This window comes from Pongo abelii, chromosome 14, assembly GCF_028885655.2.
Source record: "Pongo abelii isolate AG06213 chromosome 14, NHGRI_mPonAbe1-v2.0_pri, whole genome shotgun sequence".
NCBI lineage: Eukaryota > Metazoa > Chordata > Mammalia > Primates > Hominidae > Pongo > Pongo abelii.
In genome coordinates, this window is record NC_071999.2 from 29634050 (window position 1) to 29647309 (window position 13260).

The 13260-nt window shown below is 36.8% G+C and overlaps 1 protein-coding gene across 1 annotated transcript in view; it reads right to left on the bottom strand.

The window, feature by feature from the left end:
* LOC129047184 (uncharacterized) overlaps positions 1-13260 on the bottom strand; it is a 608921-nt gene that overhangs the window by 450676 nt on the left and 144985 nt on the right. Inside the window, exons 4-7 of the mRNA XM_054529512.2 lie at positions 3172-3271; positions 2609-2707; positions 1272-1317; positions 272-312 (exon numbers count right to left, since the gene is read on the bottom strand). Of these exons, the coding sequence (XP_054385487.2) occupies positions 272-312; positions 1272-1317; positions 2609-2707; positions 3172-3271 (286 nt within the window). The remainder of the gene's footprint in view (positions 1-271; positions 313-1271; positions 1318-2608; positions 2708-3171; positions 3272-13260) is intronic.

Consider the following 13260-nt stretch of genomic DNA (forward strand, 5'->3'; position numbering starts at 1 on the left):
GAAAATGTTTCTCAAATTGGATTTAGAAACTAGAAAATACTTTGAGATTTCAGAAATGTCAATCAGGAGCAATGAAGTTCATAGCTTGAAGTGACACATTGGGCCCTTACTAGAAGGGGCAAGGGACAGAATAAACATGCATCAGGTCTCAGCAGACCTCATAGAAAACTCTACTATGACTAACACAAACTTTATACTGCAATCAAGACCAGCAATTCATTACACGTCTTCAAACCAATAGTACTGGTACATCTTTAAAATTAGTTTTTACCTCTTTCCACATAATGGTATGCCACATACCATTTCTTAACACTGAAAAAGAGAAAAATAAAATATTCGTTAATACTGGTAATAAATTGAATCAGCTTCCTAAAATCCAAAAGCTTTCTTTTAGAATTCCATTTATTAATTCTAACATACCCTATCTTTAGCCACGATGGCATAACATCAGCACCCCTACCTCAAAATGGAACACCAATGTATGGTATGTACCTCTGTAACATATATACATTAATGCATACACATAAATGTTTATGTATGTATGTAAGTGAAATCTACTTATTTTCAGTCCAGAAGAAAAAAAAAGCCTGCTGTTCCACAATTTAAAAAAAACTGAACAGCTGGGAGCAGTGGCTCATACCTGTAATCCTAACATTTTGGGAAGCCAAGGCAGGCAGATTGCTTGAGCCCAGAAGTTTGAGACTAGCCTGGGCAACAAGGTGAAACCTATCTTTACCAAAAATACAAAAATTAGTCGGGGGTGGTGGTGCGTGCCTGTAGCCCCAGCTACTCAAGAGCCTGAGGTGGGAGGATCACCTGAGCCTGGGAGGTCAAAGCTACAGTGAGCCATGATCATGCCACTGCACTCCAGCCTGGGCAACAGGAGTGAGACCCTGTCTCAAAAAATTAAACAAACAAACAAAAAATTGATGTTGTAGAAATAAAACAATGAAAACTAAAAGAGGGAAGTAAGGAGAGATTATAAATGAAGGACGTGAATGCTTAGACTTTCTATGGACATAAAAACTGTCTAGTTCCTGAAAATTACAACCTTTTCTAACATTCTAAAATGCACAAATGCTGTTCAAACTTAATTATTAGAACTAAAATTACGTTCAATTTTTTTGTTATTTTACTATTTCTTTAAAGTATTTTATAGATCATCTTGCCAATTTATCTCAATACCATTCACTACTTATTTAAAATTCCTTAAATGCAGGCCTTATTCTTAAGTTTTCCACTGGAAAAAGTGATTCAACCTGGGAGCTTACCTATTGTTTTCTTTTTGTTAACTGCATTGTCTGCCTTGTGTCGCTTCTGTTACAGAAAGAAAAAAAAGTTCTAACATTCAAAAGTTCCACATGAATAATTGAAATAGCAAACAAAACAATCAGGAAATTACAGGGGACAAGGAAACTAACTGCCAATAATGCTCATGCTGTAAAATTCAGTTAGATAATTTTGTGATCTATCAGCACTCCCTAAGTTTAGAAGTGGTCTCCTCCAGTTTCAATTATTTTATTTTGGTTCTAGCACTTGGAAGTACAAAACTTTTTACTCCTTGCTTTAGATCAGACTGAAATGATTATTCAGTGTGATAAACCCAGCAAAAAACAGCCAACTTCATTTTACTGATAAAGTAAATTCGCTTTGACGTGTACAGGTTGAAGATCCCTTATCTGACATGCTCAGGACCAGAAGTGTTTCATATTTCAGATTGTTTCAGATCTTGGAGTATTTGCATATACCCAATGAGGTATCTCCAGGATGGGACCGAAGTCTAAACATGAAATTTATTTATGTTTCATATTCACTTTATGCACATAACCTGAAGGTAACTTCATACAGTGTTTATAATAATTTTGTGCAGCCATCACATGAGGTCAGGTGTGGAGTTTTCCACTTGTGGCATCATGTCGGCATGTAAAAAGTTTTGGATTTTGAAGCATTTCAGATTTGGGGTTTTTGGATTTAGGGATGCTTAACTTGTATTATATTTATTTACATACCTATTCCCAGAAAGATGCATATATGTTTGTGAAATCAAGGTGTGTGTGTATGTAAGGGAGGAGAGGAAGATCCAGAGACAGAGAGACAGCACACGCAAACATATATATATATACACACACACATATACACACAAATATATATGGGGAGACAGAGCAAGAAAGAGAGGGAAAAGGAATATAGTTGTTGAAGCCAGTGAACATGGAGATACACTAGGATGATTGTGAGGGGAGAAGATTCTTGTAAAGTTGCCTCAGGCAGAGCGAGACAATGCTGCCATCCTAGACAACATAGCAATCCTTCATTTGCTGCCCAAATTGGCAAGCTCTAAAGCAGGCTATAAGGAACATCAGTGATAAAAATCAATGGGCCTCCAGAGACCTAATATTTGAAAACAAAGTTTGAACTGTTTAGTGTCACTGTACAGGTATTTAGGACACTCTTGAGTATACATTCCCTCCCCACAAAAATACCATCAGGCATCTAAAGAGGCTGGTTAAACTATAGCCCAATTTCCTGCCTTGAGTATATCACCCGAGGCAACACATAAGTTATTATCTACTGCATACAATGATTTCATTATCCAAAAGCAAAAACTTACAAAATCTTCTACAATCTCTTTGATGCCTGCAATTGTTAAAATAATGATCAATGGCACCAGGGTGGTATATCTTCCTATTGGAGATACATCTGGAATTTGCTGGAAGATAAGAGACCACAAGTAGGAAGTTGGCACATTAAAAATCCTCTCCATGAACAGAAAATTATGGCAGTCACGCACGGTTCACACTTTTGCAGTTCTGTTCCATTTCTGTTACTCAAAAATAATTACCTTACTTTAAAAACTAGCTATATATTTTACATATTTTTAAAAATTTTATCCAACATTGGTTATGTGTTTGGAACAGAAAAAGGCTTAAAAGTATGGCCCTAAGGCCACTTTTCAATGCCTCTTTCAGTCACTGCAATCATCCTTAAGGCCATACCAAAAGAAATCTCCCTGTATACAAAGTCAGGCTTGTTCACTCTATCAAACAATGACTGGAGGAGGGAAACAAACTATATTCCAAGATTATAACACTTTAGCAGTTAAGGAACTTTTAGCAAAATCTCATTTTACATGTAATTAAAGTGAATTCCAAGGAACTGTTAAAAAACCATTACCTGTAATAAGGCAATGAAGAGAAAGAAGGCATTAGCAGCTCTTCTAATCTGCTCATACAAGAATCGAGGTAGAAATGTCAACACGCTGTACTTGGCCGTACTGTAAGTGCAAATAAAAATAATACTATCAGTTATAGATGTAAACTCTAAAACACAAAAACAAGACAAGAAGTTTAGAAAGTTTTACAAATGGTTTAAAAAAAAAATGTTTCAAAACTCGAGACAAGGAAATTGCTGTGTCTCTTCTCCTAAAGAGCTTTAGTTTGTAAAATGGCGCCCCGATGAGAAAATCTTCCAATGTGGTCTTTGTTTTCCACATTGGAAGATATACATGTGCTTCTTTAATTTTCACACAACATAAGCAGAGACATCTACCCACCTTCTAGGAGCTATATGCTATGAACAGCAGGCATGTGAATAACAATTCGATGTTCCCTCTGGGTACCCACCACAGACGTTTCATGCTTCAACCACACCCAAATAAATTCCATTCCTTCCACACACCCTTTATTTGATCATGTTTGCTCACACTTTTGCTTCCACCTAGGACATCCTCTCCCTTACACCCTACCTGTCTCTCCATGACTAAAGTGTCCTTCTTTCCACCCAATCTTACATCTTTCAGTAAGTCTGGTCAAATTTATAATGACATTCCTCATGCAAGCCTACAGTACAGTGTTTACACCTATATCATATAGGTGTAATGCTTTGCTTAGTATTTTATCTATCCCCAGAACAGATTATGGGAACAACAAGAATGTTTACTTCAATTCCATATGTTCCTAGCACATAGCAGATAGTGAGTGAACAGTGAAATAACCCAAAGGCAAAATGAACCAAACCAGCTGTGGCTGCTCACACGTTTCATTCAAGTTTGCACCATAAAAGTACCTATATGATTCCTAGCTCACCCTCTGAAGACATCACTCTGAGCCTATTCTTAATTATAATATATTGTAGCAAGATTATCCAGCAGGTTTTCATCATTCTGAGCAAACTATAGCAAGGACAGAAAACCAAACACCGCATGTTCTCACTCATAGGTGGGAATTGAACAATGAGAACACATGGACACAGGAAGGGGAACATCACACACTGGGGCCTATTGTGGGGTGGGGGAAGGGGGGAGGGATAGCATTAGGAGATACACCTAATATAAATGATGAGTTAATGGGTGCAGCACACTACATATGTATACATATGTATACACCTTCTACCTAAGGTGCTAAAAATGTATGTGATATTATACAAAGACCACTTTTTAAAGAGTCAAAACTTAAACAATATATAACTTGAAAGACTATCCCTGAATTAGCTAGAAATTTGCTGACATGGATCTCCTCCTTGTTTACATGGACCTGTGGCATAACAGGATGTCACTGTGAAATTTGGCCAGAATCAACAGCTGACATTAAGCTCATTAAAAAGTAGGGAAAATACACAAAACTCATGTATGTGATAGCTCACAATACAAAGTCTTCTTAACTATGGCTTAGAGGACAAAATCAAATGGAATATCATGCATACCTCTACAGCAATCCTGACCACTGAAATAAAGCAATCAACATTTGTCAGCAAAAAACAAAAAGAAAGTTCACATACTGTAAAATAAGAGTGTAGAAACTATCTTGCAAGATAGCTTGATTATAAAATTTGAACCTGAGATTCCATCTGTATAAACCAGATACACATGCACACAGTTGGCACATTACCCCAGCTATATATGAACATTTTCCACTTGAGCAAAATGCTGACTGTGCTTAAGGACCTACATATCCCTGAGAACCATGAAGATGGAGAGTTGAGGAGGAAAGGAATCTTGCTTGTGGCAAGAAATGAAATATAAGAGGGTAGAAGTGTAGAGGGAAATGCATGCTAACTTTTACTCTACTAGAACTAGAAAAATGAGCCCAAATGCTTGCATCCTGAGATAGAGTAAGCATGATCAATAATTCAGAGAAATTAACATTCATCCAGGAAAAGGTTATTGTGTGGCATTAAAATAATTGCCAAAATATATAGCCATTAGCTGTCATGTTACAGAATTAAAGATATAACACTACAAACAGCTAAAGGCAGCACCTATCAAAATGAGTCTACCAGAATATTGCAGGACAGTACTTCTCGAACACACCAGTCTCCTGGAGAGCTTATTAAAATGCAGATTCTGATTCAGTAGGTCTGGGGTGGGCCTGAGATTCCACATTTCTAACAAGTTCCCAGGTGAGTTCAATGCTACTGGTACAATGACCACACTTTGAGTAGCAGGGATTTAGGATAATTGCTGAGGAGGTAAATTTGTTCAAACTTCCTATTTGAATTTAATTCAGCAGAGCACTATAAGGTGTAATACAATGAGGTTTCTGGTTCCAAAATGGTGGCATGGAAGCAAGCTGGCTTCATTCCCCACACAGAAAACAAAAACCAAATTTACAGCACTAAGGTTATCACCACAAATATTCCGAAACTAAAATATGAGGATGAGACAGTTCTCAGTGCCACAGAGAAGTAAAAAAGCTCCAAGTAGATGGTAAGAGAAGGGGACATCCACAGCCAAGACACCCCTCTCCCCAATCTGCCGGCACCAAACATGTGGAAAATCTCCCCCGACTCTTAGTTTAACACTGGAAAAAGGGAAATCAAGGTGACAGGCAGCTTCCCCATCATCTTGAGTTCCCTGGCAGGATACCTGTTCCTACCTCAACTCACAAGAAGCATGGGGAGTGCCTGAAGGAAGAAATATCCCTGGGGACAGCCAGAGCCAAAGTGAGGAGGCAGGACTACTATCCCCAACTCTGGAAACTTTGCTCTATAAGTTGGCCAAAAGAGATACCAAATTGGAGTGTCTGCTTAGCAGCACCATGCTGTAGGAGGTTCATCCCACAGGTCCCCTGAGCACAAACCCCTAATTCACCTTCCCACACTGCTAGGCTATCCCCTTTGGCACCATTTCTATTTGGGATGGGCAGTGCTCCAATCGTTTATTAGAGTGGAGACAAACCTGGGCTTAAGGCACCATCTAATGCTGAAAAGGAGGCAGTGACCTAATGGGAAAAGAAAGAAATTCAACAGGTAAATTACAATGAATCTCTAAGCAAACATATCCAATAAAAAACAAAAGAATCCAGACAGAGAAGACTGAAATAACTAATTCTCCAATGCAAACATATATACATACATTCATAAGTGACAGCAGCAAACAGGGAACCATGACTTCCCTGAACAAATGAAGCAAGGATCCAGTGACTAACCCTAACAAGATGTTGATATGTGAGCTCTCTGAACAAGAATTCAAAATAGCAGTTTTAAGGGAACTCAGTGATTTTCAAGATAACACAGAAAAGCAACTCAAAAATGTATCAGAGAAATTTCATGAAGAGATTGAAATAATAATAAAAACAAACAGAAATCTTCAAACTGAGAAATGTATTTGAGGAACTGAAAAACTCATTAGAGGCTGTCAGTAGGAGAATGAATCAAGCAGAAGTAAGAATAAATGAGCTCAAAGACAGGCAATTTGAAAATACACAGAGAAGAAAAAAGAATAAAAAGGAACAAAGATTGTCAACAAGATAAAGGAAATTACCTCAAAAGACAAAGTCTAAGAATCACTGGTGTTCAAGAGGGAGTTAAACAAGAGCAAGGAGTAGACAGCTTACTCAAAAAAATAACAGAAAACTTTCCAAAACTTGAGAAAGAGATAAACATCCAGGTACAGGAATGTCAGAGAACAACAAACAGATCTGACCCAAATAAGACTTCCCGAAGGCATGTAATAATCACATTCTCAAAGATCAAAGACAAAGAGGATCCTAAAAGCAGCAAAAGAAAAGAAGCAAATAACGTATAAAGAACCTCCAATTCATCTGGCAACAGACTTATCAATGGAAACCAAACAGGCCAGAAGGGAGTGGAACAAAATTTTCAAAGTGCTAAAAGAAAAAAATTTTCATCCAAGAATACTGTATCCAGCAAAGCTGTCCTTCAACTATGAAGGAGAAATAAAGGCTTTCCCAGAAAAACAAAAGCTGAGAGAATTTACCATCACCAGATCCATCTTACAAGAAATACCAAAAGAGGTTCTTCAATTTGAAAGAAAAAAAAAAACACTAACATGCAAATAGAAAACATTTGAAGGTATAAAATCCACGAGTAAAATTAAGCATATAGACATACCCAGAATACTCTAATACTGTAATTGTGGTGTGCAATCCACTCATAACTCTAGTATGAAGCCCAAAAGACAAATCTATCAAAAACAAAAACACATACAGCAACCTGCTAAGAAATAGGCAGTATAAATATATCCAAATTGAAGTAACAAAAAAATCAATATGTAGGGGAGATGGAGTTAAAACACAGAGGTTTTTTCAGTTTATTGTTTCTATTCCTTTCTGTGATCTAAGATAAGTTGTCATCTCTTTAAAAATAACTTGTTATATCTACAAGATGTTTTTGCAAGCCTTGTGATGACCACAATGCAAAAACCTATAATAGATACACTAAAAATAAAAAACAACAAATTAAAACCTATTACCTGAGAAAATCACTTAACCACAAAGGAAGATGGAAAAAAGAAAAGAAGGACTGAAAGAAGGAAGGCAAGAAGGAAGGAAGTTACCAAACAATGAGAAAACAAGCAGAAAAATGGCAGTAGTAAGTCCTTACTTATCAATGATAATGCTGCATGTAAATGAACTTAATTCTCTAATTAAAAAATATATATAGCTGAATGGATAAAGAAACAAGACTCAGCTATATGCTGCCTACAAGAAACTGATATCACCTATACAGACACACATAGAATGAAAGAGATGGAAGAAGATATTCCATGCAAGTGAAAACCAAAAAATAGTAGGATTGTCTATTCTTATACTACACAAAACAGACTACAAGTCAAAGACAAAGAAGGTCATTTTATAATGATAAAGGCAATTATAAATATCTATGCACTCAACACCAGAGCACCCAAAAATATAAAGCAAATATTAATATATCTAAAGCAAGAGATAGACTGCAATACAATAGTAGTAGGGGACCTCAGCTTCCCACTGTCAGTAATGGACAGATCATCTAGACAGAAAATCAGCAAAGGAACACCGGAGTTAAATTGTATACTAGACAAAACAAGACTAACTCACATTTACAGAATATTTCACCCAACTGCTACAGAATGCATGTTCTTTTCATTGGTATACAGAACATTCTTTAGAATAGACCATATCTTAGGCTATAAATCAAGTCCCAGCACATTCAAAAAGGTAGAAATCATATCAACTATTTTTTTCTGACCACAATGAAATAAACTAGAAATCAATAACAATAAGAACCCTGGAAACTACACAAACCCATGGAAATTAAATAATATGTTCCTCAACAACTGATAGGTCAATGAAGAAATTAAGAAGGAAAATTTTAAATTTCTTGAAACAAATGGATATGGAAATATAACATACCAAAATCTATGGGATACAGCAAAAGCAATGGTAAGAGGGAAAGTTTGTAGTAATAAACACCTACATCAAAAAAGTAGAAAGACTTCAAATAACTTAATAAAGCACCTTAAGAGATCAGAAAAACAAGAACAAATGAAACCCAAAATTAGTAGAAGAAAAGAAATAATAAAGGTAAGAGCAGAAATAAAATTGAGACTAAAAAAAGTACAAAAGATCAATGAAACAAAAACTTGAATTTTTGAAAAGATAAGCAAAATTGGCAAACCCTTAGCTAACTAGGAAGAAAAGAGAAGACTCAAATAAAACCAGAAATGAAAATGCAACATAAAAACTAAGACCACAGAAATACAAAAAAAAAAAAATCATTAGAGACTACTATGAACAATTATGCACCAACAAATTGGAAACCAAGAAGAAATGAAAAAATTCTCGGGCACATAAAACCTACCAAGACTGAACCGTAAAGAGACAGAAAACCTCAACCAATCAATAACAAGTAACTAAATCAAAGCCATAATAAGAAGCCTCCCATTAAAGAAAAGTCCAGGACCAGATGGTTTCACTGCTGATTTCTATGAAACATTTAAAGAAGAACTAATACCTAGCCAGGCAAGGTGGTGTGTACCTGAAGTCTTAGCTACTCAGGACATTGCTGAGGTGGGAGAATCTAAGCCCCAGAAGTCAAGGTTGCCGTGAGCCAAGATTGCGGCACTGCACTCCAGCCTGGGCAATGAGAGTGAAACTCTGGCTCAAAAAAAAAAAAAAAAAAGTTCCCCTAAAGCCTTGAGAAAAAATTGAAGATCACGGAATACTTCCAAACTCATTCTATGAGGCCAGCATTACCCTGATAATAAAACCAGGCAAGAAAATTATAGGCCAATATCACTGATGAACATAGATAAAAAAATTCTTTTTTTTTTTGAGACAGAGTCTAGCCCTGTTGCCCAGGCTGGAGGGCAGTACTGTGATCTCAGCTCACCACAACTTGCGCCTCTTGGGTTCAAGGTAGTCTCAGCCTCCAGAGTAACTGGGATTACAGGCATGTGCCACTACGCCTGGCTATCTTTTTGTATTTTTAGTAGAGATGGGGTTTCACCATGTTGGCCAAGCTGGTCTTGAACTCCTGACCTCAAGTGATTCATCCACCTTGGCCTCCCAAAGTGCTGGGATTACAGGCATGAGCCACCATGCCCAGCTAGTAGATGCAAAAATTCTTAACCAAATACTAGCAAAATGAATTCACCAACATATTAAAAAGATCATTCACCATGATCAAGTGGAATTCTTCTCAGGGATGTAAGGATGGTTCAACATATACAAATCTATAAATGTGATATATGACATTAACAGAATCAAGAACAAAAACCATGTGATCATTTTAGTAGACGCTGAAAAAAGTATTTGACAAAATTCAATATCTCTTTATGATAAAGATCCTCAACAAACTAGATATAGATGGAACGTACTTCAAAATAATAATGGCCATACATGACAAACCCACAACCAACATCATACTCAATTGGGAAAAATTGAAAGCCTTTCCTCTAAGATCTGGAACATGATAAGGATGCCCACTTTCACCACTGTTATTAAACATAGTATTGGAAGTCCTGGATAGTGAAATTAGGCAAGAGAAATAAATAAAGGGCATCCAAACTGGAAAGGAAAAAGTCAAATTAGCCTTGTTCACAAAGGACATGATTGTAAGTTGCAGGATACAAAATCAACATATAAAAATCAGTAGCATTTCTATATGCCAACAGCAAACAATCTGAAAAAAGAAATCAAGAAAACAATCTCATTTACAATAGCTACAAAGAACGTAAAATACCTAGGAATCAATTTCACCAGAGAAGTGAAAGATCTATATAAGAAAAACTATTAATACACTGATGAAATAAATTGAAGAGGACACCAAAGAATGGAAAGATATTCCATGCTCATGGATTAGAATTAATATTATTCAAGTGACAACACTACCCAAAGCAAATTACAGATTCAATATAATCCCTATAAAAATACCAATGATATTCTTCACAGAAACAGAAAAAGTTTATATGGAACCACAAATCTTGAATAGCCAAAGCAATCCCGAGCAAAAAGAACAAAGCTGGAGGCATTACACTACCTGACTTCAAAACACACTACAAAGCTGTAGTAATCAAATCAGCATGGTACTGGCATAAAAATAGACACACAGACCAATGGAACAGAATAGAGAAGTCATTGGGAGGCCAAGGTGGGAGAACCACTTGAAGCCTGGAGTTTGAGATCAGCAACATTGTGAGACCCCTATCTCTTAAAAAAAAAAAGAAATAGAGAGAACCCAGATATAAAGCCATGCATTTATAGTCAATTCATTTTAACAAAGGCGCTAAGAACATACAGTGGGGAAAGGACAGTTTCTTCAATAAATGATGCTGGGAAAACTGGTAATTACATATCAAAGAATAAATGTAGACCCCTATCTCTCATTATACAAAAATCAAATAAAAATAGATTAAAGGCTCAAATCTAAGACCTGAAACTGGGAATTACTAAAATAAGACATTGGGGAAATACTCCAGGACATTGGTCTAGACAAAGATTTTTTTGTATAAGACCTTAAAAGCATAGGCAACCAAAGCAAGAATAGACAAATAAGGTTACATCAAGCTAAAAACCTTCTGCAGAATGAAGAAAACATCAACAAAGAGACAACCCAGAGAATGGGAGAAAATACTTACAAGCTATCCATCTGACAAGGGATATATAAGGAGAATATAACCAGAATATAATAAGGATCTCAAACAACTCAACAGCAAAAATAAATAAATAAATAAAATAATATGTTTTAAAAACGCATAAAATATCTGAATAGACATTTCTCAAAAGAGACATACAAATGGCCAACAGGAAAATGCGCAACATAACTAATTATCAGAAAAATGTAAATCAAAACCATAATGAGATATCATCTCACTGCAGTGTAAATGGCTATTATAAAAAAGACAGGAAAGATTGAATGTTGGCAAGGATATGCAAAAAGCAGAACCCTTGTACACTGATGGTGGGAAAGTAAATTAGTACAGCCAGTATAGAAAACAGCATGGAGGTTCCTCAAAAAATTAAAAATAGGGCCAGCACGGTGGCTCATGCCTGTGATCCCAACACTTTGGGAGGCCGAGGTGGGTAAATCATGAGGTCAGGAGATCGAGACCATCCTGGCTAACATGGTGAAACCTCATCTCTACTAAAAAAAAAAAAATATATATATATATATATATATATACACACACAAAAAAAATTAGCCAGGCGTGGTGGCGGGCACCTGTAGTCCCAGCTACTTGGGAGACTGAGGCAGGAGAATGGTGTGGAACCTGAGAGGTGGAGCTTGCAGTGAGCCGAGATCGTGCCACTGCACTCCAGCCTGGGAGACAGAGCAAGACTCCATCCCCCCAAAAAAAAAAACAAACTAAAAATAGGAATGCCATATAATCCAGCAATTTCACTGCTGGCTATAGATCCAAAAGAAAGAAAATCAATATGTCAAAGAGATATCTGTCTGCACTGTCATATTTATTGCAGCACTATTCAGAATATTTACAATAGCCAAAATATAGAATCAACCTAAGTGGCCATCAGTGAATGAATGGATAAAGAAAATGTGTCATATATACACAATGGAGTACTTATTCAGCCACAAAAAATGAATGAGATTCTGTCATTTGCAGCAACATAAATGGAACTGGAGGTCATTATATTAAGTGAAATAAGCCAGGCATAAAAAGACTAATATCACATGTTCTCACTCATATGTGAGAGCCAGAAAAGTGGATCTCATGAAGAGAGAGGGCAGACTGGTGGTTACCAGAGGCTAGGAGTGGTAGCACGGAGGAAGAGATGAAGAGAGGTTGATTAATGGGTACAAATACACAGTTAGGTAGAGAAAATAAGAGCTGGTATTTGAAAGATCAGCAGGGTGACTATAGTTTACAATAATCTGTTGTACACTTCAAAATATCTAGAAGAGATTTAAGGCATTGGATAGCCCAATTACCTTGATTTGACCCTTACACATTATATGAATGTATCAAATTATCACATGTACCTTTAAAATATGTGTTAATACAACTATTATGTAGCAACTTTTTAAAAATGTAATAAGATGGGAGATGTTTTACCATTCACTCTGCCAGGGGAAAAACATCTCCAGGGGTAAATGGGTGAATGACAGAACTTTCCAACAGGAGAGTTTATTCACCCAAGTAAATAAGCCACCCCTCCCCTAAAGACATTCCTACTCATGGGATGAAATGCATGTGCCAGCATCACTGTCCTCCTGGCTAGTCACAGCAAGGAGGGGCTTTAGCTGCATGGAAACCGAAGACCTTAGAGCTTGGGTGCTGGAGATAAGTGACCAGGAACAAACAGGAACATTTCTCTATGATTCACTCAGTCTTCCTCTAAACATGAGGCCAGTGTTTTCTGAAACTGGGTGACAGGAAGATGACTGGGATTTATCAAAAATCCATCCATCCATCCATCCACCCATCCATCCATCCATCCATCCATCCATCATGTGCAATAGATACTTCCTCAGCCCTAATTATGCACTAGGGCAGTGTGCCAGGCCCTGGAGATACTGAAGGGA